At 43.8% G+C, this 23,272-nt stretch overlaps 1 protein-coding gene across 1 annotated transcript; it reads left to right on the forward strand.

The window, feature by feature from the left end:
• Positions 1-1,052: 1,052 nt before the first annotated feature.
• On the forward strand, positions 1,053-18,895 carry KCNMB4 (potassium calcium-activated channel subfamily M regulatory beta subunit 4). Its single transcript, XM_027893286.1, has 3 exons — positions 1,053-1,403; positions 9,999-10,126; positions 17,976-18,895. Exons 1-3 carry the CDS (start codon positions 1,065-1,067, stop codon positions 18,142-18,144), a joined length of 636 nt encoding a protein of 211 aa, XP_027749087.1. The 5' UTR covers positions 1,053-1,064; the 3' UTR covers positions 18,145-18,895.
• Positions 18,896-23,272: the final 4,377 nt, after the last annotated feature.

Below are 23,272 nucleotides of genomic sequence, written 5' to 3' on the forward strand. Positions count from 1 at the left end.
GATGGCCAACAAAAAAGTGCTATTTCCCATATTTTTTCTGTATTTCTGTACCTTCCTGTCTGCTGTGTCATCGAGTTCAGCTATCACCTCTGAACTGTCACATTTTGTTCTAGCTAATTTCCTGCGATAAAGGCTACAGAATACAAATATAACTATTGCTTATGGTATTTTGGCACCAAAGAGCTTGTGTTGCCACAGTGGGAAATGCTGAGTTATAACCAAACTTTACTGGCAAAATAAATGTGTTATCTTGGATTGGCTGCTTTTCTTGCAGATGGGCTTGGAGGGGAGCATTTCCCGGAGTGAACCTTCAAAGGTTAATACCTTCCTGTTGAAAGAAATTCCTGTGTGTGACAGCAATCATCTTGCTTCCCTATTATCTTCAAATAATGATGGAAGAGGCTGGTCTGTTTCTGCTTGCAGATGCTGGGCTTGGGGCTGGCTGGAGCAGAGCACTTAACCCTGCAGCCCCGAAAAGTCATATTGAGGCAGGATGACATTTGGCCAACTCCCGTTATGTCCCTTCTCAGTCAATACGGTGAAAATAGCAGCTGCTTCCTCACTGGCACATATTTAATTTCTTTAATTTCAGATCAGATTCCTCAGGTAGACATAGAGATCTTGCCGACTTTTATGCATGGGGCTACTAAGCAGGATTTCACACAGGCTCTCCAGGACTTAACCAAGCCAGCGGCTAGAGGTTGGCTTAGAGAGAGTAGGTGGGTGGGTGGGGGGCTGCAACGCACCCATAGGGCCCCGCCCCCTACCCCCTTCTAGATATTGTACCTTGCATGATGGTACCCAGTATTAATCCGGACTAGCCCTCCCCACAGCAAATCTCCAGGGGTAGATAATCCCGTTGCAAGCTGTCCCTTTCCATCCCTGGAGGGCCCTGAATTAGGTCAGACTGGATTAAATTTGCATTTTATTTATCTAATTTTTTTCGTGCTCGTTACACGCACACTCGGGCTCGGAGGAGGCGGGGAGGGAGGCGGGGAGCGGCGGGAGCTTTAGCCGATGGCAGTGTCTGATGCCCGGCGGCGGATGCCAGCGGCAGCCGGGCGATGGCGAGGAGCCGGGCGGCTTACGAGTACACGGAGGCGGAGGACAAGAGCATGCGGCTGGGTTTCCTCCTCATCGCCGCCGGCTTGCTTTCCCTCTTGGGTTTGGGTTGTTGCTGGCTTCGCCCGGCGCTGCAGGAGCGGGGCGGCGGCGGCTCCGCCAACTGCACGGTGCTGGCGGTGCGGCAGCTGGGGGAGCGCTTCGCATGCACCTTCTCCTGCGGGGCCGCCTGCCGCGGCACCGCCCGATACCCCTGCCTCCAGGTCCTGGTCCGCACCTCCCGCTCCTCCGCGCCCGCCCTGCTCCACGAGGATGAGCGGCAGCTCCGCACCAACCCCAAGGTGAGACCCGCGAACGCCCTCCTCTCCCAAAATGTGGAGCGGTGGGTCCCGCCGAGGCGATGGTGCCCTTTCCCCGGCCTCGGCGCCCGCCCTAGAAGTCCCGGACCGCGGCAATCGCCCTCTGTTCGGTGCGGGTTTAATCTGGTGGGGGGGAGTGGATGAAGTCCCGGGGCATCCCTCCAAAATGCGTCTGCTGTTGCTCAGCAAAAAAGTAATAGCATATCTCTATAGCGTACATATATATTTATATATATACGTACTCTACAGGGTGCATCTGTATGCATGTGTTGTGTGCATATATATATCTAGCATGTCAGGGGAGGTTTAGGCTCGATATTAGGGAAAGGTTCTTCACCCAGAGGATGGCTGGACACTGAACAGGCTGCCCGGGAAAGTGGTCACAGAACCAAACCTGATGGAGTTCAAGAGATGTTTGGACAACACCCTCAGGCACACGGTGTGATTCTCGGGTATGGTCCTGTGCGGGGCCAGGAGTCGGACCCGATGATCCCCATAGGTGCCTTCCAACTCAGGATATTCCGTGATTCTGTATAGCATAGTATAACATACTATCTAGGTACAATGTATAGTATACTACATACTATACTACACTATACTATATACTATACTAAGTACAGCATGATACTATATACATACACACACACACTATATAAATATACACGCACACACTTCGCGATCAGCCCCATTCATTCCCAGCCCATCCCTCCCGCGTCCGGAGCGCAGCGGGAGCAGCGGAGTCTCAGCTGCCGTTCTCCTTCCTGCCGGAGCCCCGCGACTCCGGGGGGAGCCGGGGAGAAATTGCTGCTGCGGGCGGGGAGGTCTGTCTGTCTGTCTGCTCGGGCGGTGCCCGATGCCGCTGCGTGTCCCAGGGTGCGGGGGCCTTCCTAGAGCAACTCCCCGAAGCGCAAGGGGAAATGTTAACAAAACCGCTGCTGGCGGGGCACCGGGGAGAGGGCTGAGCCGAAACGGAAGTTTCCTTCATGCTGTTTTGATTCTTAAACTTCTCCGTCACCCACAGGAAAAAGGACCGAATGGAAGAGTCCTAAAAGTTGCATCTTACAGCAAGTGGGGATAGTCTGAAGGCAATGTGTGACTTGTGCTTTCTCTTTCTTTAAAGGCAGTCATTCTGCCTTCTCCTTTTCCTTTTCATGCTGGGTAAAGATGGCCTTGACAGCATACTGCCTGAACGGAGGAGATTTTACTAAGTAGTATCCAGGAGAAAAAAAATGTGATGGAATCCCCCTACCCATGAAAGGACTTCAAGTCTTGAGTTTACTGGAGAAGGAAATGTTATCTCTTTGACCGAGATGTGGATGCAGCACAATGTCAAGGGTCATGTTAAGCCTGATGCAGGGATCTGCTTGCAGGGGCCAGATAGCAGGCTTGAGTGTCCAGTTGGGATGTGTAGCCTCACATCTCCTCAGTCATACTCGCACTGGTCTGCCTCTGTCCCTTGGAAGGTAGATTAAATTGCAAGCTTAGGGTTTGAGTGTTGCTTTTTTCCCCTTGGCAACTTGTGGCCTTGGAAGGGTGACTGGGGCAAAAATCAGCAGAGCGAGAGGCAGGATGGTAAATCTGCAAGGATTTGGATTAAATTGTTGGCACTGCTCAGAAGTGATGAGCAATGAAGCTGCAGTGCTGGATGGTGCCCCATAGCAAAACAGATGAAATGCTGGCCTGTAGGGAGCTTTGCGAATTTCACCTTTCCCTGGGAGTGCTGTTGCCAAGCTCCTTGTGGTTACAGAGGTGTGCCATGAGTGCCTCATCTGTCCGAGCTCCAGGACTTCTCTAAATATCTCTCAGTTTTCAGGTGGGCAAGGGGTAGTTGGTAAAATGCAGGAGAAAAAGTCACCCTTTTGATGTGGGGCGAAGATGACGAGGTGCTGCAGAGGGTGCAGTGTGGCTCCCCCTGAACACGGCCCAGTGGCCCTGTTGTGGCCGTGTCCAGCAGGGATGGGAGGTGGAAGATGGGAGGTAGGTGCTGAGCCCTGCCACCAGAATGACTGGGCTCAGCAACTTCATCAGCTTCTGCAGTTTCAGCAGAGGCTTTCAAATTGGACTGTGACCGCAGTATCTTTCTGAGTGGTCCAAGTGTTTTGTTTTTACTTCTTGATCCTGTTTTCTTCTACCTTTCTGGAAGTCTGGTGGAAAGAGAAAGATCGCACCTGCCCAGGGTCTGGATTGCAATTCTGCAGGGAGGCACCTAGAGCTTCAGAAGTAATGCCTGTAAATGTCACTCAGAAACCTATTTTTATTTAACAACTAATTTTATATTAACAATTGATGAAGAAACAGGGCTCTGTGTTGGCAGTGTGTAGTACTTGCATGGTCTTACAAATATAATCTATTTTCTTTACCTTCCACCTTGCATCTCTAGGTGTGGGCTGTTTACGCTGGCTATTGATTGTTGAGGATTCAATCTAATTTACCAGATGAGCCCAAGCTGAAAGGATGCATTTTTTGGATGTATCCGCATTCTCTGGTAGTAATTGAATTTAACTAAATGGAAAACTACATAGAAAAAAAAATGTGCTTCAATTATTTTCCCTACTTTAAGAAGCTTATGTAAAACAAATGGAAAATAAGAAGAAAAGTTGTTTAGGTCTCATCAGGAAAACATACCATTGTAAGGAACGGAGGTCTGCATCTGTTGCTTTTTCCCTTTTTTTCCCCCAGTTTAATGTCTGTGGAGTCAAACAGTTACACTCTACTTTTAATTTTTGTTTTAAAGTCTCACCTTCTTTAAAAGTTTTCAGGATTTTATGTTGAAATACATTAAGTAACAGAGTAGGAATCTGCTGGATCTAATGCACAGGATCCAGTATGTGTTTATGAATGAACACTTAGGGATTTATTAACCCTTCCTGTTCCCATCACCTTCTTGCAGTATGCTTCCTTGTGTTCACGCAATTTGACATACAACACGCTAAGCAGTTCCAACTAACTGGAAGGGAAAAAATGTACCAATTTTGCTTTGAACAGTCTTTAGATTTTATATTCTGTTTTTATATTAAATTAATTAATTATTAATTATTTACATTAATTATTTATATTAATTAGTTAATTATTTTTATATTAAATTTTATATTCTATTTTTTATAGGGTAGCAATTTTTCCCTGTAAATCAAAATAGTGTCGAAAAGGCATAGTTCAAGCTCCTTACAACACACAATACTTAATTAGTTGGCAGCTTCACACTCCCAAAAATCCCCAGTGCATTGAACTAAAAACCTTCTACTTTCTGTAGTAGAGTGGGCTGGCATTTAAACATATTGCGGCTATGAATCTGGCTGTTCTAGCGAGGAGAAAACTGTTCTAGATGCAGGAACAATATTTTTTTTTCCCTCTCTTGCTTTGTAAGATAACCACATCATTGTACAGGATTCATTTTGGCTCTTAAAAGATTATATAGCTGGGTCAGAGTTAATCCAGGAATGTATATAATAAAGCACCGGACACGATTACATTTGTGTTTAGTCCGAGTGATTTGTGGATTTTTTTTTTTTTTTATTTTAATTGCTGTCTCAGAGGAAGAAATTTCATCGGAGTGACAGTAGCCTTTCTTCATAGCCTTGACAGCAATAATAATCTCTGAGATAAGGCTTAAGGGGGATTAATTCCAAAGTCAATTTGTCGCTATCACTCTCTGGCCATCGAGTAAGTTGGCAAGTGCATACAGCCAATGCAGGGACCAGGCTATAAGTTTAGTTGGGAAAAATGACAGGGGAGTGTGTCAGCTGCTAAAAAGGTTTACTTTCTGGCTTTTTAGACTTTTCCCTTTCTATACTTGAAGTTAAGCATAAGATCAGAAGAACTTGCCCACTGTTTTGCCAAAGAAACTTTTAGGGGAGTGACTGTTAAGGCAGATGTCAGCAGCTCTGCAACAGGACCTGGTTTCCCCATCCTTGTCCTTGGGCAGGATAGCAGAGCAACTGGCTACTGCTCCCTTTCTGCACTCCACATCTGCCCGTGCTCCTGTCATGCTTCTTTCTGTAACTGCTCCACCAGACAAGATGATGTGCAATTATCTCTTCTGTGCACTTGTAAACAGAATTGGGATTGATTTTTGAACTCCCTTAAATATGACCCACAACAGAGGAGGTTCCATAACAAAATATGCCCAACTTTACAATAATTACAGGAGGGTCCGGTGCATCTGGTGACGCATCAGATCTGTATTTGGGCTGGTACCTGTGATGGGCAAACTATTCAGATGCATAGTCTGGAAACAGCCCCAGAGGCCGTGGATAAACCTCACCACCCACTTGTCTCACCTGGGGCACTACTCACTGCCTCGAGCCTCTGTGATGAATTGTGGGTTTGGTCACTCCTGGTGGGTTGCGTTGATGAAGCAAGGTGGTCATGTGTGCCGATAGATGCAGGTGAAAATGAGACATGGTGCCCAGTTTTAGCTCCCTCAGTACAGTCAGCTGGAAGGGGGCAATTTTTTTGTATTAACAGAGCGAGTCCACCTGCTCATCTCCTTCCACAGTAGGATGGTTGTGGCAGTGCTTCCTCCCTTCCGTGCCACGAAGGTACCCTGGTAATGCATGGAGACACACACAAATTTAGAAGCTCATATATTGTTTGGTAGGAGGGTTGACCCTGACTGGACTTCAGGTGTCCAAACAAGGCACTTTATCACTCCCTTTCCCAGGTGAACAGGTGAAAAGAAGTATAAGAAAAGGCTCGTGGGTCAAGGTAAGGACAGGGAGAGATCACTCACTAGTTACTGTCATGGGCAAAACAGACTCCACTCAGGGAAATTAATTTATTGCCAATTAAATCAGATAAGGCTACTGTGTAAAAAAAAAAATCAAATCTAAAAACATCTTCCCCCAACCCTTGCTTTCTTGGTGGGCATAACTTCACTCCTGATTTTCTCTACCTCCTGCCCCAGCATTGTAGAGGACAGGGAATGGTCAGTTCATCACATATTGTATTTTGCTCCTTCCTCCCTCTTCCTCTGCTCCAGCATGGGATCCCTCTCACAGGAGAGAGTCCTTCACAAACTTCTCCAACATGGGTCCTTCACAAACTGTGCTGCATATGATGTGGAGCTTTGCCAGCCAAACAAATGGTACGTGCTCTGTCCCACAGTTCACCAGCAGTCAGGAGGATGGTCCTCAACAAGTCAACTGAGCTTGGAGGCTTGCTCCTTAGTGACATTGGTTTGTCTGCTGTTGGGTTGACTTGCTTCTACTTATGTCTATTTGCTTTTAAGACTTTCTTAGTCTTGCCTTGTAGACTGTGTCTTCCAGGCTTGAGACAGCTTCCCTCAGAACCTACCAAGTCTGTCTCCCTTTTCCTAAAAATGTAACTGAGTTAGGCAAGAATTAGTCTTTCAAAAGCATGAAAAGCAACCTGAAAGTTAAACTATCGTTGAGAGTTCAAGCCTCTGTTCTTTCTCTCTGATGTGGAAGAATATCTGCTCTGATGAAGTGTTCAGAAGGACCAGGAATCTTCCCACACATCTGCAGAGAGACTGAAGTGGGAACATCCAGCAGCAAACACAGACACAAATCTTACAAAACCTTGGTGTAAAGATCTATTAGCGGTTCACTGACATTTTTATTTAATTGAATCCTGAGCCATCTAGCCAAACCCTGGCTCTGACTGAAGAGGGACTATTACTAGCCTGATACCGATTTTGAACTCTGTAATTGAGACTGTATTGGAATTACATAATAATTTTATTGTTGCTATGGCATAGTGTAGGAGGTGCAATTACAGTACCACATATCAAAAGATCTACCAAAAAGGAGTCTACTCCATCAGATTTATTCTGTCTGTCTAATCTTAAGCGCTATTCTCCAACTTCATTGTCACTTGTTTAAGAAAAAAACATCAAAGCAATATAGAGTGGGATACTTCCACTGAAAACGGATGTTTCTGTGTGAGCTGCAATTGAGCACTACGTGTCCTAGCTTGTTTTCAGTGTGGGACCTGATAGCAGAAACTGTGAAGTAGTCTGTGATGTAACTGTCCTGGGAGACTATTGCAGCTTGATACTTTTCTGTTCAGATGGGCATCTCTTGGGAAAAGGGACCTTTGTGGTTGTTTCTAAGCCTAAAACTCAGGATGGGGCTATAAACAGTTCACCAGGTTGTGAACTTCGTGAAGGATTCATGCAATACTTTGTAGGGGTGGAAGGTCTCTGAAGGATCCAGAGGAAGTTTAGCCAGGAGTGGTAGGGTGGGTACACTTTTGTAGCAGAGCATAGCAGTGGGCTGTAGACACAAGAAAGAAACATTTCAGAGGAGAGAAGGAATATGTGTATTCCACAGGAATAGTGGTTTTTGAGATAGTTGAGGAAATTTAGGCAGAAGAATGTGTATTGGTACTTGGTTGTTTTGTCTAGTTCTGCATTTTGTGTGCTGGCTAAATAGTGGCTGGTTTGGGGGGCTCTTTTTAGAGACCCCAGAAGCTGGGGGCTACCTGCAAGCTGGGGGCTTGGGGAAGAGCAGGGTGGTGATTACAGTCAGACATAGGCAGTCAGTGTACAACTGGTGGGATATGGTACCATTGCCAAAGCAGGATCTGAAATGTTTCATAAAGAAAAGCATCAGAGTGGAGGCTGGGAGTGCCGGACCCTGGGCCAAACAGGGAAGAGAGGACCAGCTGGCATGGTTGAAGCATGTTGGGGATGTCATGGTGGCAGAGCAGAGCCAGTATTGCACTCAGGTGTCTTTGTGCCAAATTTGCTGACTCCGTCCAGCTGCTTCACAGATGTGTTTATGCACTGGGGACATGCAGGAAAGAGGGGGGTGCCTGATGCGTCCAAAGCACACAATCAAACAAAAAACATTGCTGACCAGGGAGTATTATCTAAGATGGCAATAACCATATGTGATAAATCCTGCATTCTGAAGTAGAGTGGTGGTGCTGCTTGTTTCTGTCCTCTGTCATCCACATCCTTGTTTAGTGTCATCTGAACCGGGAACTAAAGAGAGCTCTGCGCTGTGGCAACATCAGATGTGGGTCCATGTGAAAATGGGGATCCTTGCACATGAAAAAAAGGCAAGTTTCAGCTTGGAAGCAGAATGGAAGACCTTGCAGATTCTTTGAGTCTGAAGCATGGAAGACACTGACAACAATTGCATGTGCTGACAGAAGTGATCAGATCCTGATCATCAGGGGAATAAAATCCTGAGATTTCTTCCTGAAATAGCAAAGCTTCAAGCTGCTGTCTGGTGGAGATGGACCTGTAGGTCTGTACAGCTCGGGTATAACGTGCAGCTGGGGGCAAGGAAGGCCCCCTGGGAAACTTCACCAGAAGGAGAGGAAGCACTCACTAGGCACAGTGAGTCATGGTGATCTTTATTTTCATGTTAGAAAGGATATCTCTCTACTTGTTGATACTGCCTTCAGGATACCGTGAAGGAAAAAAAAAAAAGAAATTAATGTTGCGGTCATATGTGGACACCCCTTTAGGGGCTTCCCACTGCCTACACCTCCTGCTTCCTCATCCTGCCTGAGTAGGAGGCTTTTTAGCTACCTTCATAGTCACACTTTTTTTCTGTTTGCAGCTCCCAATTTTAAAGGAATTAAAATTCTGTGTGTGCACCTGGAGCCTTGATGTCCATCTGTCCTGCAGGGCAAAAAGCCTTTGTGTTATCTGAGGATCCGTTTAGCTGCATTACTCAGTGTGGTTCAGCATCTCCTGTAATGATCTCCTCTAGGGATACCTGGTAAAAATAAGAGAGATTGTTCTTGGACACCGAGATCCTGATACCGCCAGCATTTGATTCTGTGGAGTATTTGTTTTCTATTGTTTAACTGGCTGTGGCTAGGAGGTAAGGGTGGTGTGTCAAAGAAAAGACTTGGAAACTAAGCGGGGGGGATGTGTGTGTGACCTGAAGTGGAGCCTCTGAAAGCCCAGTCCCAACTGCACCAAGCTGGGGGAGGAACTTGCCTTGATTTCTTTAGGCTTTGAAGCAGATGCATGAGGGTGAGATCTGCAGATAGCTCAGCTGCATGTTCAACTCTTTTTGACTTCTGTACAGCAGAAGCAGATGCTGAAACTTTCTGCTGAAGAGAGGCTGTGAACTTTGTTGCTTGTTTCCCTCTGTTTTAAGAGTGGAAGAATACCTTCTTTTACCTGTGGATTTCAGCCACATATCAGATATCCCATCGTCTGGGAAAGCTTGCTGGACTCTTTGAGTTATTTATTAGCATGATACTAAACGAAGCCTATGATTACATACCTCACTGAAAATAGGAAGTTATTTGAATCCTATCCTGGCAGCTGGTTTCATCAAAATGAAACAATCATTTGCACATTCATCACGCAAACCCCCAGGTGTTAAGAGGCAGCTTAGTTTGATAATGGAACAAAACATGACAAAGCCTTTATTTTATTTCTGAATGCTGACATATTCTTTTCCAGTACCTTCGTGGAGTAACTAACCATTGAAGTAAACTTCAGCTAACTTTTCTTTTCTGTGTCTTTGGAGCTTGTGCTTATTATTGTCTGTCCGTTTCAGTCGTGCTGGTATTGTGGAAAACACAGAGAAGTGGTGCCCTGTGTACTTGGGCACAGAAGTAACTCTGTTTTGCAACGTGTCTTGGCAGTGTTCGTACATCCCTCCCTGTGCAAGAGATGATCAGGAGAACTCTGAGAACGTCACGTACAAGCAGAAATACTGGAAAGAGAAAGTGGGTTCTCAACCATTTACATGCTATTTTAACCAGCACTTGAGGTGAGTAATCTTCATTTGGCTAGGCAGAAGTGCTTATGCATCTGTTTAACAGCTGTCCATTGGCTTTGTTTGAAAATATATATAAATGTATGCACATGTATACACCGCCCTCGTCCCCTGAGTGATGTCATTTATCCCACAGAACTCAGTATAGAACTCTGCAAGACAATTCTGTTGAAGAAAAACTGTGCAGAAAGCACAGGAGTGTTTTTACCACTTGAAGTAAAAATACAAAACCCCACACAGTTTTTATGGCTAAAAGCATCTTGGCTTTTAACACTCAGATGGCAAATTTCTGGCTTGGATATTAACATTCCTTCCCTCCATGGAGAAGAAACCCTACTGTATTCATGGAAGAAAGGGGATGATCAGTAAATACTACATACTAACTCACGAATTGTGTTCACAGAGGATTAATGAATCAGGTATATGTAATAAGCATTCATAGAACTGCCATATTTCATAAAAGCTTGCAGAGTACAGAGTTGTAAGCTAAAGCATCTCCCCTTCCATTTCAATTCTTACTTTTAGTGCTGATATTGATGTGACTTACATGTGTATGAGGGTGACATGTGGTTTCCTTCTTTCAGTAAAAGGACAGGGGAAGGAGTTCTTTTGCCTCTCTCTTTCTGATGGTGATATGCCAGGAAATAGAAAGTGATGTGGCAGCAGGAAGGGGTTAGTCCTACCCCACAAACACTTGGAAGTTAAACAGATGAGGGAGACCTAGGAGGGAATAGATTGGGGCTCACAGGTGCTATTCAGGGCTCAGTGTGGAATGCTGGCAGCAGATATTCAAGTTCTTTTAGACAAACAGGAGCAAAAAGGATGCTGGTGTGTGCTAGGACCTCGGATGAACTGGGGAGCTGGAGCAGGGTGGCAGGTGGAGAAATGCCTGACTCTGCTATGGGAGTCCCACTGAGTGCCTTGGGGGCTTCAGGTTCGTCTTAGGCTGGCTATAATTATTGTCCCCTCCATGGAGAGACCTGGTCAGTGTGCCCAGGATGACAGTCTGTTGCCCTGGTTAACTCTTTGCAGAGGGATCTCACCAATGATTTGTAGCAAAAATTGCTGTTCTTTGTAGAGGGGAAAGAAGAACTGCCTAGAGCGCACACAGGTTAAGGCATCCTGTGTGGTGACATCAGACGTGCCAGGGACCTTCTCAGGGGGTCCTTTGGTCCACGAGGTGCCAATGCTTGGGTCTGCTATCCACGAGCCAAGTTATAATTTTGGCTTCTCTGAACAGGCATGTGCCTCCTGAGACCTGGGACCTGCAGCAGCCACCACCTGAGTGAGCAGGAGAGTCAGAAGCATAGCACTGTCTGCAGGAGAAGTCATGGTTAGGATTCGTCTGAACTGGTGTAGACAGGATGCTGTGAAAATTAGCTTTTCTAGTCAGTGGAGAGAAAGAGGAACCTTTTATCTTACTCCAAAACAAATGCCTAATACTGGTCTGATGCCAAGAGGTGTTCATCTCCTGTAAATGAGCATAGGTTGGTAGGTGTCCAGAGCTGTGTGATCTGGTTCTCACATCCTATGTAGGTGAAGCAAAGACAAAATTTTTCTGGTGCTGCATACCATCTAGCATCTGCCATCTATGTAAGTTGACATTGAGGAATTGTGCAGCGCTCAGGTAAGGTTTTTTTCCTTAAAGATGCTGAATCCTGTGCTGCTGAATATTCTTGCTAGTGCAATGGCTGACTTGAAATGCTGCCTTTTGCTGATCATACAACAACTCATATACAGGCTCACTGCCAGAGAAACTTGAAGATAGTCTAAGCCAAAATGTGTACACCATTTATTTTCTACTGGAGATAGGACTGAACTTTGGGAGATAAGTTTTGCTGACTAGGAATGTGCATGTTAGGTATACTTTTAGAGCAACGATGACTAAGCAGCTTGTGAAGCAGTAAAAAACCCATAACAAACTGAGGGAAAAGTCTGTTCACTTCAAAAGAGAAGTGGGCATATTCTCTGTCAGTAATTTTTTTGCTGTATGAATAAGTCTGTTAAATGAATGAATAAATTTCAGTCTATTAAAACATACAGAAATCAGTTCCTTAGAGAGAGTACTATTTGCAGTATTAATATTATCCCTTTTGAAACGACAAAATAAAATTCTAGGTGAATATATAGGCAATGAATTAACATAATCTATTCTTCATCAAACTTAATTCAGCTTTGTGTCAGAATCGTTGCTGCATTCAGAGTGCACTATTAGGTATCATCTCCCTTCAGTTTGGTGGTGCACGTTTCAACAGGCTACTTTGAAAAGAAAAAACAGATGCAATTCTTACAGTTCAAAAGGGATGAGAAGTAGACTTGGTAGTTTTAATCATTCTTGGTTGATATAAATTGAGATGCCCAGCAAAACTAGCTCTCTGACTTTTATCTTAGGGAACCCAAGAGCAGCTTAGCTTGGAGCTCAGCGCTTTACTGAAAATTGACCTCTCGCTTTGCCACTGTGGGCACTTATTTTAGTGTACTACTCTTCTCAGGCTGGCAAGTTGCAAGTTGCTGGAGAAAGTTGCTTTTCTGGACCTCTGGTGAAGGTGCCTGCATGATGATATTCCAATCTGAAGGAAGCCCTGCCCAGTAGAAATAAAAACCCAGTGTTTCAGAGCATAAAATAAAGGACAAATTCAGATAAAGTTCTCAGGCTGTTGCCAAAGGTTTGAGAAGACACTGAGCTCTAGTGCTTCAGTGTGCTGGATTTCACACCGAGTGTCCCAGGGGGTCTGTAGGCAGGACCACATGCAAACAAGTGTCACAGCTGCATGTCCTAAAATGGGACACCTGGAGAAACAGGTGGGATGGGGAAGATCCTGTCGCTTTATTTCTTCATGTTCCAGGTCTCACTGACATCCACACCAAGAACAAAAAAGAAGAAACCAAGGTTGCTGTCAACTCAGACCTCTCTGTCTCAGAGACTTGAAGGGTAAACACTGTCTAGTGATTAGCAACAACCTGTATATTGTTGGGGTACCCTGCAGGGTCCCTATTTATCTGGGAATAATTATCTGTAGAAGCCAAGGGTGCTCAAATAGTAGGGCTGCTCGTCCATAAGTGCTGGAACATAAATCTTGGTTTGCTCTGTTATTTCACACTTTTCTAAATTAATTCTGTCCAGTCAGAAGACGGTGTTGCTAGTTCATGTCCTTTCTTTTATTTTATCACCTGTGGAGCAGTGCTCGGGCCAGCAGGGAGAGGACTTTACTGTTAGTAAGACAAAGCGCTGCCCTTGCATGCAGCCATCTAGCTGAGGATCTCTGCATTTTGCAACTTTAAGGGAAAAAATGACTGCTTGTGAGAGCGAAGGGATGTGAACAGCGGTGGGCAAAGTAAGTGTATTGCAAGCATCTTAATTTCAGATTGCTTGAATATAAAAAAATATTTGTAAGGTTTCCCTATCCCATGCCCCCACTGACTGTCAGCTTTTATTGTGTAACATAAGTTGCACAGCGTGGTTCATAAATGATGACTGAAATGTTTATGGGCCTGTAACTTTTTGGTCCTACATGACTTTTCAGTGATTCCTGCACTGCAATTCTTCCCGTGATGTTCCGTAATGACTCTGAAGGTTCTAATGGAGGCCTGCTTTATCTGGTGTCTGTTTGAACTGCTTGGCAGCACCTAACAGGGATGTGTTGTGTAATGAAACAACTAATCCAATTAGCCTGGCTCAGAGCTCCACAAGGGTCCAGCCCTGAGCACGAAGTCCTGCTAAAAATAAGTCCTGGTCTCACCTTTTAGCAATGAAAACAAAATCCCTTCCTCCTTGTCTGTTCAGTGAACGGGAAAACTGTGTTTTCAGGGTTAAAATAGAGACTTCTTCAGCGATATTTTTCAGTTTGTTCATTCTTTTTTCACTATGGGGCTGTTGCTGGGCAGTGGTGGTGGTGCTGTATAATGGCCATCACTGTTTGCAGCAGAACAGAGTCTCGATGTCTAAGCAGGGCTTGCAAGTATTCTGTTTTTTTAACCCCTTGGTCTCTTTCTTCTCTCTGCCACTGTTTTGTGCACAGATAACTGGTGTTGGAGTTTGGGTGCGTCCCCTCAAGGGGCTTTGCATTTACTGGAGAGCTGAATGGCAGTATCACCAGAAACAAGAGATTGCCCAAAACTGACCTTGGGGGGAACATGTGCAACCCCTCTGCCAGCATCTTTGAAGTGAAATGTTACATGAAAGTCATAGAGCAAAGACAGCTTTATTAAATGCACTACACTGACAGGGACAAGGTGATACATTTAATTATATCTGCTGATTTTTACAGGGAAAATAAACAAGTTTCCAGACACGACATACCTCCTTTGGGTTCAACATGAGTGCCTCAGCACCAGGGGAGTGATGCTGTGGGGGCTTCCAGCAAAGACATGTCTTTACCATGAGAAGGTTTCCCCCAGGGACACAGCATCTTTCCTTTTCTGTTTCCAAGCCAAACAACAAGCCTTCAGACTCTGGGAAGAGGCAGATCATCTTTACAAAATAGCAAGAAAAAGTCAAAACTGCATATTTAGTACATGCTAGCCTCACCATGCAAAGCAAAAGCAGTTACATTACTGTGTTTTGAGTGTAACAGAACTCCAGAATATTCTGAGTTGAAAGGCAACCAGAAGGATCCTCAAGTCCAACTCTTGGCCCTGCATTGGATCACTGAAAGAATCACTCCCTGTGCCTAATAGTGTTGTCTGAATGCTTCTTGAACTCTGTCAGGCTTGGTACTATGACCATTTCTCTGGGAAGCCTGTTCCAGCTTCCAACCACCCCCTGGGTGAAAAATCTTTTCCTAATATCCAACCTAAACCTCCCCTGACAAAACTTCAGGCCACTCCCTTGGGTCCTGCCACTGGTCATCCCTGAGAAGAGATCAGCTTTGCTGAAATCCGAAAAGATTGTGTCAACTGGCTTCCCTTGATCATCTAGTTGGGTTACCTTGTCATAAAAGGAAATTTAGTTTGACAAGCAGGACTTTACCCTCATGAGGCCATGCTGGCTGTGACCAATGACTGTGTTGTCCTTCAGGTGTTTTTCAATAACTTCCAGAATAATCTCCATAATTTTGCTAATCACTGAAGTGAAACTGTCAGGCTGTTGTTTCCAGGGTCATGTTTTTTGCCCTTTTTGAAAACTGGGACGAAGTTAGACAACTTCCAGTCAACTGGGACCTCTCCAGGTTCCCAGGACCATAGGAATTGGTCCAAATTTGTCCCACCGTTTCTTTATGCCAAGAGTCAGTACCAAAAGGCTACATCCCAAAGGCTTCCTGAGTTTCCCTGTGTGTCAGGTCAGCATCCAGAAGTGCTGCTTCCTCTTTTTGACTATAGAAGGACATTTAATATCTTAGTTGTGGTACCAGTAGCCATTTAATGAAGTGTTTTTGGAAGATCCTGTCATGTCTTGATGCGTTGTCTGAAAAGATGCTGTGCACAGTCGACAGTGAGTCACTGCACACCTTCTGCCATTTAAGAATTGCACAGGGACTCTTGCTGAAGCTAAGAATAGTAATAATACTCATCTGAACTAAAACCTCATCTTGAGGTTTAATTAAAGGCCTCTGTCTTTGACTCTTTTCCAAAAGGGAAATTCTTTTAAATTACTAGGTTATAGTCACACCTATAATGAGTATTTGGCATCCATCGCTGCTAGCTTTGGTACATATGTTTTCAAAAACATTTAGGATTCAGTCAAAAAGATACCTTGCTTTCCCCAATCACACTTTCTTTCCTTTAACTGAATCAAATTTTCTAGTTTTTTTCTTGCCCCTTATTTTTAACTGTTTGATTAGTATCTACTTCAAAAAAATACTTAAAATTCAATGTCACCTGTAAGCTTAGAGTTGTGAAGATTGAGTGTTCTCTTATGGCCTCCTTGCCAACTAGCGCTCTGTTATGCGCAGATGATGATATAGTAAATAGCAGGGAAGCAGTATTATACCTCTTGTGAAAGAATTTTTCTGTTAAGGTGTTGTCATTCATATGGCATAGGCTGGTGAGTTTGTGCCTATAAAGTTATTACTACTTCATTCAATTTATAGTCTCCACCTGTGCCTGCCTATATATATGGAGGATTTTGGTTAAGCAGACTTCAGTCATTCCACTATTGAATACACCTGGGGTTCTTTTGATCATTTTTAATGTTGCTGAATTTCAACTTTTTTATAGCTGAGCTGCTTATAATCAAAGTCTTATTCTGCTCCTTACTACACAAACAGAGAGAGATGCATGGTGTCAGCCTTGGGGACTTGCAGGCTGGCACAGTGAAGAGGATCCTTCACAATAGCAGTTTTGGGTGAGAGACCCCCAAATGCAAATCCAGGTGCAATTAAATCTGGGATAAGGTGTAGCTTGGCGGTCTAGCTCCATTAACTCCTTAAGGATGGATTAAACTCCATGGATTTGCAAACATCTCCATAAATCAACTTCTCAGTGAAAGAATAAGAGTTTCTTCTTTCCTCTACACAGAATGCTTTCTTGGTGCTGCTTTCTGATCAGGATAAAGCTATTGTGGGAGAGACAGCACAGTCATTGAGCAGGTATCAGTTCTCATGTGCCACTGTGTTAGGAGAGCTTAATTCCCAGGACCTGGCTGGATGAGCCTGGGTTGGCAGGGTTTCAGGCTGTGGGATTTGTTGCTCCAAGGAGAGTCAGATAGCACTGACAGAGCAGCATGTGATGGGAGTGTTCAATGTAGTGAGGACCAACATGAGTTAAGACTACAGATATTTTCCTAATTAGAGAAAGTTCTGTTTCTTTCCTTTGTAGGTAATTTTCCAGGGACTGCATGTGTCTGGCTGTAGATGGGAAAGTAGCAAAGAAATGCAAATACCATGAGACTGATTTAGTAACTGTTAAACTGCAAGGAGAGCAGAAAGAGCCAGAGCTGAGGAAAACCTGGCATCAGATTTCCCAACCGGCTTCCCAGACTTGGAAGAGGCGGATGGACAACTGATCTTTCAGACATGTGGCAGAGCTAAATTTCTGAATATCTTGAGATGCTTCCTCCTTGCTATTAGCCTTTTCCCTCTATTTCCCTTGGAAATGCATAAACCTGTTGCAGACAGTGTGTTAGATGCTGTTGATGCAGGTGTGGAAGTTCAGATGTCTGGGAGAGGCTCCCCAAAGTGTCCCTGTAGGAGCCTACTCAGACACTGCTGTTTGCAGCACCAAATCGCAGCTTATTGTTGAAACAGCCACTGCTGGGAAGGAGCTGAGATGGGAGCCTTGGCCACGCCAGAGCAGGCTGTAGTCCTCCTGGGGATAGACACAGTGCAGCTGCCAGTGCAGCTGGGCCAGCCTGGGCCACCAGCAGTTCAGTGCTGAGGACAGCAATCGGCTCTGCACCCAGGGCTTGCGTCAGCAGGAGTCTCCATGGACACTTTAGTGCTCAAAAAGGGAATCTTTAACACTTTAACATTTTGCACAGGGCCTGATGACATTTGAGGTAGACGTGTATAAATGCTGCCGTGTATTATGTTTTTGCTACAGTGCTTTTTTAATCCACAGTCAGTGTGATACTGCATCTCTCACAGCTCTTCGTTATGACCGTGACCCTTGAAAGACCTCAAGTACCAATCACGCCCCTCCCCCCCCTTTTTTTTTTTTTTTTAATCCAGACAAACTTGTTTGCCTGTAAGCACTGCAAGTGTAAAGCTCTTATAGCCCACCACAAGTTCTGGTGATAAAGGGTCAAATGAAAGCAGTGAATGAAATTGTTCACTTAATCATCTTCTAACACTGTGGCAAATAAAACACCTTTCCTCTTTGCATGGTAGATGATTTCCACTAGTGATGAATTGATGATATTGAATTGATTCATATTTTCTCCTATTCCTCTTCCTCCTCTTCACAGGCCAGATGATGTGATGCTGAAGCGCACCCATGATGAGACTGTCCTCTTGCACTGCTTCCTCTGGCCTGTGGTGACATTACTGGTTGGAGTCCTCATCGTGGTCCTCACTATCTGTGCCAAGAGCTTGGCTGTCAAGGCAGAGGCAATAAAAAAGAAGAAGCATTTGTGAGTGGCAAGGCTGATGATGGAAAAGAAAAAACTGCAAGAAAGTCTCAAGTGGGCAAACTTGACACATCTGCAGGTCTGCGGGGCACCCTTCGTCTCCTTCCAGGATCTGATCTGGTGGTGGAGTTGCTCTTGCCTCAGGATTGTTCTTAGGAGACTGCCCATGAAATGCCAGCTAATTGCTTTTTCTGCTATGACAGTAAATAAGTATATTCTACCAAAAGAAAAAAAAATCTCCACTGCACCAAATATGCTGTGTGCTCTTAGTGCTGAACTGCAGCTACCCAGGTCCTAGTGGAATTGAGACAGTTTATAAAACTCCCTGATGATGCTCATTTCATCTCCACAAAGTGATCTTTGCTAATGTTTAGTATTAAATATTTAAAATATTTACTTTAGATAGACCTTATTTACAAAGTAATAAAATTTGATTGTTTTGGTTTTTTTAACTTTCGGGGGTTTTTTTATTTAAAATGAAAAGCTTTAAGACAAACATAACACTGTGCTGATTTGGGTTTTTTCCCTGCTCTGTAGAACTTAATTTTAAAATTCAAACTTTAACTTCTGTCTAGATTAAGTTTTTCATCATCACCTGTTCATTTTGATGAAATGTAGGAATCTCTCAAAAATACTTCTCAAAAAAATGAAACTATTACTGGAAAGATGATTAAATATTGGATCTAATTTTATTGCGTCGCTGGTATTCAGTCCCTGCAGTTGCTCTTGTGCCCTCTCAGGTGTGCTCTTCATGAATGCTCTCAGGCTGTAAGCAGCAGGAATTTTACATTAGTGGTTTTACACGAGTATATTTTACTAGCATCTTCCCCCCAAAATGGAGTGCCTGAGCGCTTGCTGAGGAGAGCCTGTGAGCCATGGTGTGATCCATCTCACCAGAATCCAGGAATGACCAGGGAAGAAATCAACTCCTTGTAGGGCTGTGGGTGTTTGCTGCTGAACTGCCCATCACCAGCTTCATTAAGGTTCTCATCCAGGAGATGCTCCAGAAAATGCAGGGCAGTTTGGGCAGGGAATCATGCTGGGTCTCCTTTCTCTGCTTGCTCCAGGTCCTCACTATGTATGACTGGAGTACCAGCTCTCATCCACTTGCCCATTGCAGAGATTTCCATATTTCTGGCTGTTTCCCTGGGCACATTTCTTGCATGCCATAGTCAGGAGCTGAGGCCAGAGCAGCTTCATGGCACACGTCCATACCCCCACAGGGCTGGACCCCCCTGGGACCAGCTGTGCAGCTTTGCAAGGCTGAAGCGCAGCAGAGAAGAAAGGCCATGTGGCTCAGTCAGGAAAATGAGTGATTACTGGCAAAGCATTTTAATCTACATTAACAATTCTGCAATTCTAAACATACTGTGCATTGTACTAATCTCTGATAGTATTATGTTTAAATACCTTGTGTTGCGCTGTGATTTTAACACTTAACAGAAGTATTTCCTGAGGATGAGAAAAGTGCTAGATTTGAAAGCCTGAAAGCTTAGTTGGCACAGTGACAAAACTGCTTGTATTTCCCAGTGTCCTTTTCAGATGAATTGTATTTTGTGTTTTTCAACTGATTTCCATAAGGCTTCTTGTACACATTGTGGTTTCCAGTGATGAGGGTGATATATGGCAGGGGCAGCAGGGTGACTAGAGGTCATTCCCAGCCCTGCTTCTTACTTATGTGACTTTTGGAGAGTCCTCTGGTCCCGGTCCACACTGGGATAGATGTTCCTTCAAAGGAATTTAAGGAAATATGTTTGTGGAGGTGGGAACTTGATGCTTCTTGGCATGTTACTCCATGTGAAAGATCCGGTTGGTGTTGCTTGCACATGTTCAAGCACCTCTAGTCCCATGGTGGAAAAATAGTCCCTGAGAGAAGAATTTCCAATTCTTTGTGTTAAACATCAGCCCTTTGGAGATGCCTGTTGTCAGGCTCAAACTGATACCCTCTGTCTCAGCCTGCTGAGAAGAATAGTGCTGGATACACTGGGTGAAGAGAGGCTGTGAGCTCTCAGCCTCTCAGAAGAAAACCTGCCAACTTCTGAAATGGTTGTTCTGCAGAGGATACTCTTTCATTTCGCTTGTATCTCACTGCTGTGGCCTTGCTTGCATCCTCTGCTGGTCTCTTGCCTGAGCAACCCACAAAAACATTGCATCATTTATCTGATTCAGGGGATTAGTTACTGTTTTATATACATATATATAACTTCTCCACACTATGCAAACTACAGAAAGCTGCCACTTTGAGGTGGTTTGGTTACCTGGATAAGGTGATGGTAAGTTCTTCTTGTCTATTTCCGCTTTGTAGCTTCTTACAGTTATGGAGAATAACCCTGATTTTCTGCATACATCCATCCTTTGCTTTCCCAAGGGAGAAGGAAATACACAGTGACACAGATTCATCATGAAATTTTAAGCCTGTAGCTTGGGGCTCGCAAATCCAGATTAACAAAATCCTCTCTAGCTTTGCTCCAGAAGCTTTTCTGGCTGAATCGTACAGCTGGTTCTCTGAGCAAAAGGCAAGAAGCAAATTGAGCTGATGCAACTCACTTGATTTGCAATCATATATCTAAATCTGTTAGAAATGTCATTTGCAAAGGCCTCTGGAAGAAAGTAAATAAGAAAGTAATGGTTGCAGAGATGATATTAAATTATTTTGCAGAAAGATTAACATCCCAAGTTAAACATCTAAATTGGTATGCAAAACCAGGCAGTAGGTATATTCCAGTGTGTGATAATAAGGGTAAAAAAAAAAAATTCCTAAAATTCACTCTTCTGTCCCAGCCCGCCCCTCACTGATTTAGAAACATCTTTGTAATCCCTGTACTTGATTGTGGAAGCTGGGGATTTCCTTCTAGTGGATTATTCACTGATTTCCTCCTTGGCTTTGCAGATTTCCAGTTTTTGTGGTGTATTGTCTGAAACATATTTGCAGCCAGAGCGGTTGCTTTTCCCTGAACCATCTGCAGAGTCAATTTTTGCATTTTATTCAGTATTTATACGCCACTGCATTGAAGAATTTTCTTCTGCCATGCTGTCTACTACTCTGCATTAGTAAGACCTGCCTTCTCTTTCATGCAATGCAATTACATCAATTTGTTTCTACAGTATCTCTTTCTGTTACCTTCTTAGGCTCGTTTTAACAGTCAAAGAAATAGGAGCATTTTTTTTTGTTGTACTTCCCCTGCTTTGTGTGCTTTGGTGTTGCCAGTAACAGACAAGATTTCACAATATGTTAGAAAATTTAGCTACTGAATGAAGAGCTTAATTCAATGCTCAGAGTAGACGAGGGATGTTATGAGAGTATTCAGGGACATTTTAAAAGATCATTACCCACAATTTCTGCTATAAACATAGCCCTATGATAGAAGTCCAGCACAGATTGCTGGATTTTAAGGACATTTATAAACTGAGCTCTTCAGTAGGTACTGGAGAACTAAAGCTGGAAAGTAAAGTGGAGAGGTAGCCCAGGTCTCAGTTTCCAGACTTGTGCTTCCAGGTGTGTTTTAAGGGATTTGTCCTAGAACAGAACAAAGACGTCTGTGAGGCATGAGAGTGCAGAGCTCTGGATCTCCCGCCTTGGCTCAGCCTGCCCCCGACCACCCCAGCCCTGGTGGTGGTGTCTGTGGGGTTTCCCTGTCTGCAGTTTGCTTCTGGGAGCCCTCATTCCTGAGCCAGGGCTGCAGTGTCATGCCCACAGGAGCAGGTGTGTCTACAGTGGGCTATCATGCATCTGAGCTCATTTCACACACTACATGAAAGAATCTGTCAAGCATGTGTTATCTCGTCAGAGTCCATCTGGGAAATGTGAAAGAGGAAACATTGGTCGATGTTTAAAACCCTTTAATAGATAAGGCTGTAGGGCTTAAGTGTTTTTGAGGAAGTGTCTAATGCAGTTTGCTAGGGGTTACTTGAAAAATTAAAACTATTTAAGACTCGCAGTGGGTCTGGCAGGGCAGTGTGGATTGCCTGTGAGCAGGAGGAATGTGCTGTGCAAGCCTCTTTGGCTAAATGGTCAAAGTATTTTAAAGCCAAGAACAAACATGTGGAAGGGGAGACATCCAGAATAGTGTTTAATAAGAAAAGAAAAACTCTCAGGCCATGGCTTATGCTTAGATAATCAAATGAAAGGAACCACAGTTTAATTTCTAATTTTGGAATCTATTGTATCATGCAAATATGGTCTCTCAATCCTGAGCAGAAATCTTATAGCCAGAGTTACTGAAAAGTCAACTTATTTCTCTGTGTGTGGGTTCTCTGAGAATCAAAGGCTATTTGTTTTGGGATTTTTTCCCCCTCAGCATAGAACAGCTGCTATTTCTCCATTATCTTTCAATCAGAAACCAACCTCTTCCCTTTCTGGCATCTTAAGAGGCTGCTATGCTGATCTGTCAAGCTAACAGTCTTTGCTGCAGAGAGCATGAGCAGGAAAACCTCCGAGGGAATATGTGTGCAATTAATCATACTGCCTTGTCAGGTCACAGACCCACTGAATGAATCAACCCCAGAGTTTGATATTTGAGAGTCTGTGCAATTTTTGTTCTGGTTTGATATGCTAGTGAGAATGCTGACGCTACTTACACTATGTTTAATTCACAGCTCTTTGGTGGTTTAATGGTTTGAAGTCTCATAAGATGAAAAATCACTTTGCATGCATTGGATGCATGGCTGGAGATGCTACACATATAAAAATAATAATAATAATAAAAAAGAATACCCAATTGCAGTAAATAGCTGTAATTTGTATGTAAAATTTTATTATAAAATATGTTGGCATAGCTGTAAAATTACATAGACACCTCCATTACATACACAATCTCCAAACAGCACATACAGCAATCCACCAGAAATAAGTTTCACAGAAATGCAGTAGTTTTGACACTGCATTAAAAAAAAAAAAAAGTGCCATCTCTCTGTAATTTAATTTAATGAGCTAATGGAGTGTCAAATGTTACTTTTCATAACATGACTACTTCATAATTTTTCAGCTAGCATAAGGTTTATCTCTGTTTTTATTTGCATGCCAATTGTCATTCACCAAAAGCTGTTGCAAAAAATCAACCAGTAAGCTCTTTCATATAATTGCTTGTTATGCAACTGAGAGTTTCTGGACAAAATACTTCAACTACTTGGTTCCT

Source organism: Empidonax traillii, unplaced genomic scaffold (assembly GCF_003031625.1).
Source record: "Empidonax traillii isolate 1590-97213 ecotype Southwest subspecies unplaced genomic scaffold, ASM303162v1 scaffold385:size1130455, whole genome shotgun sequence".
Lineage (NCBI taxonomy): Eukaryota > Metazoa > Chordata > Aves > Passeriformes > Tyrannidae > Empidonax > Empidonax traillii.

Bases quoted from the DNA above. Each gene is read 5' to 3' on its own strand.
- KCNMB4 (XM_027893286.1), top strand. From the start codon at position 1,065: ATGGCGAGGAGCCGGGCGGCTTACGAGTACACGGAGGCGGAGGACAAG. The intron at 1,404-9,998 runs GTGAGACCCGCG...GTGTCTTGGCAG, and splicing joins AGCTCCGCACCAACCCCAAG to TGTTCGTACATCCCTCCCTG. The intron at 10,127-17,975 runs GTGAGTAATCTT...TCCTCTTCACAG, and splicing joins TATTTTAACCAGCACTTGAG to GCCAGATGATGTGATGCTGA.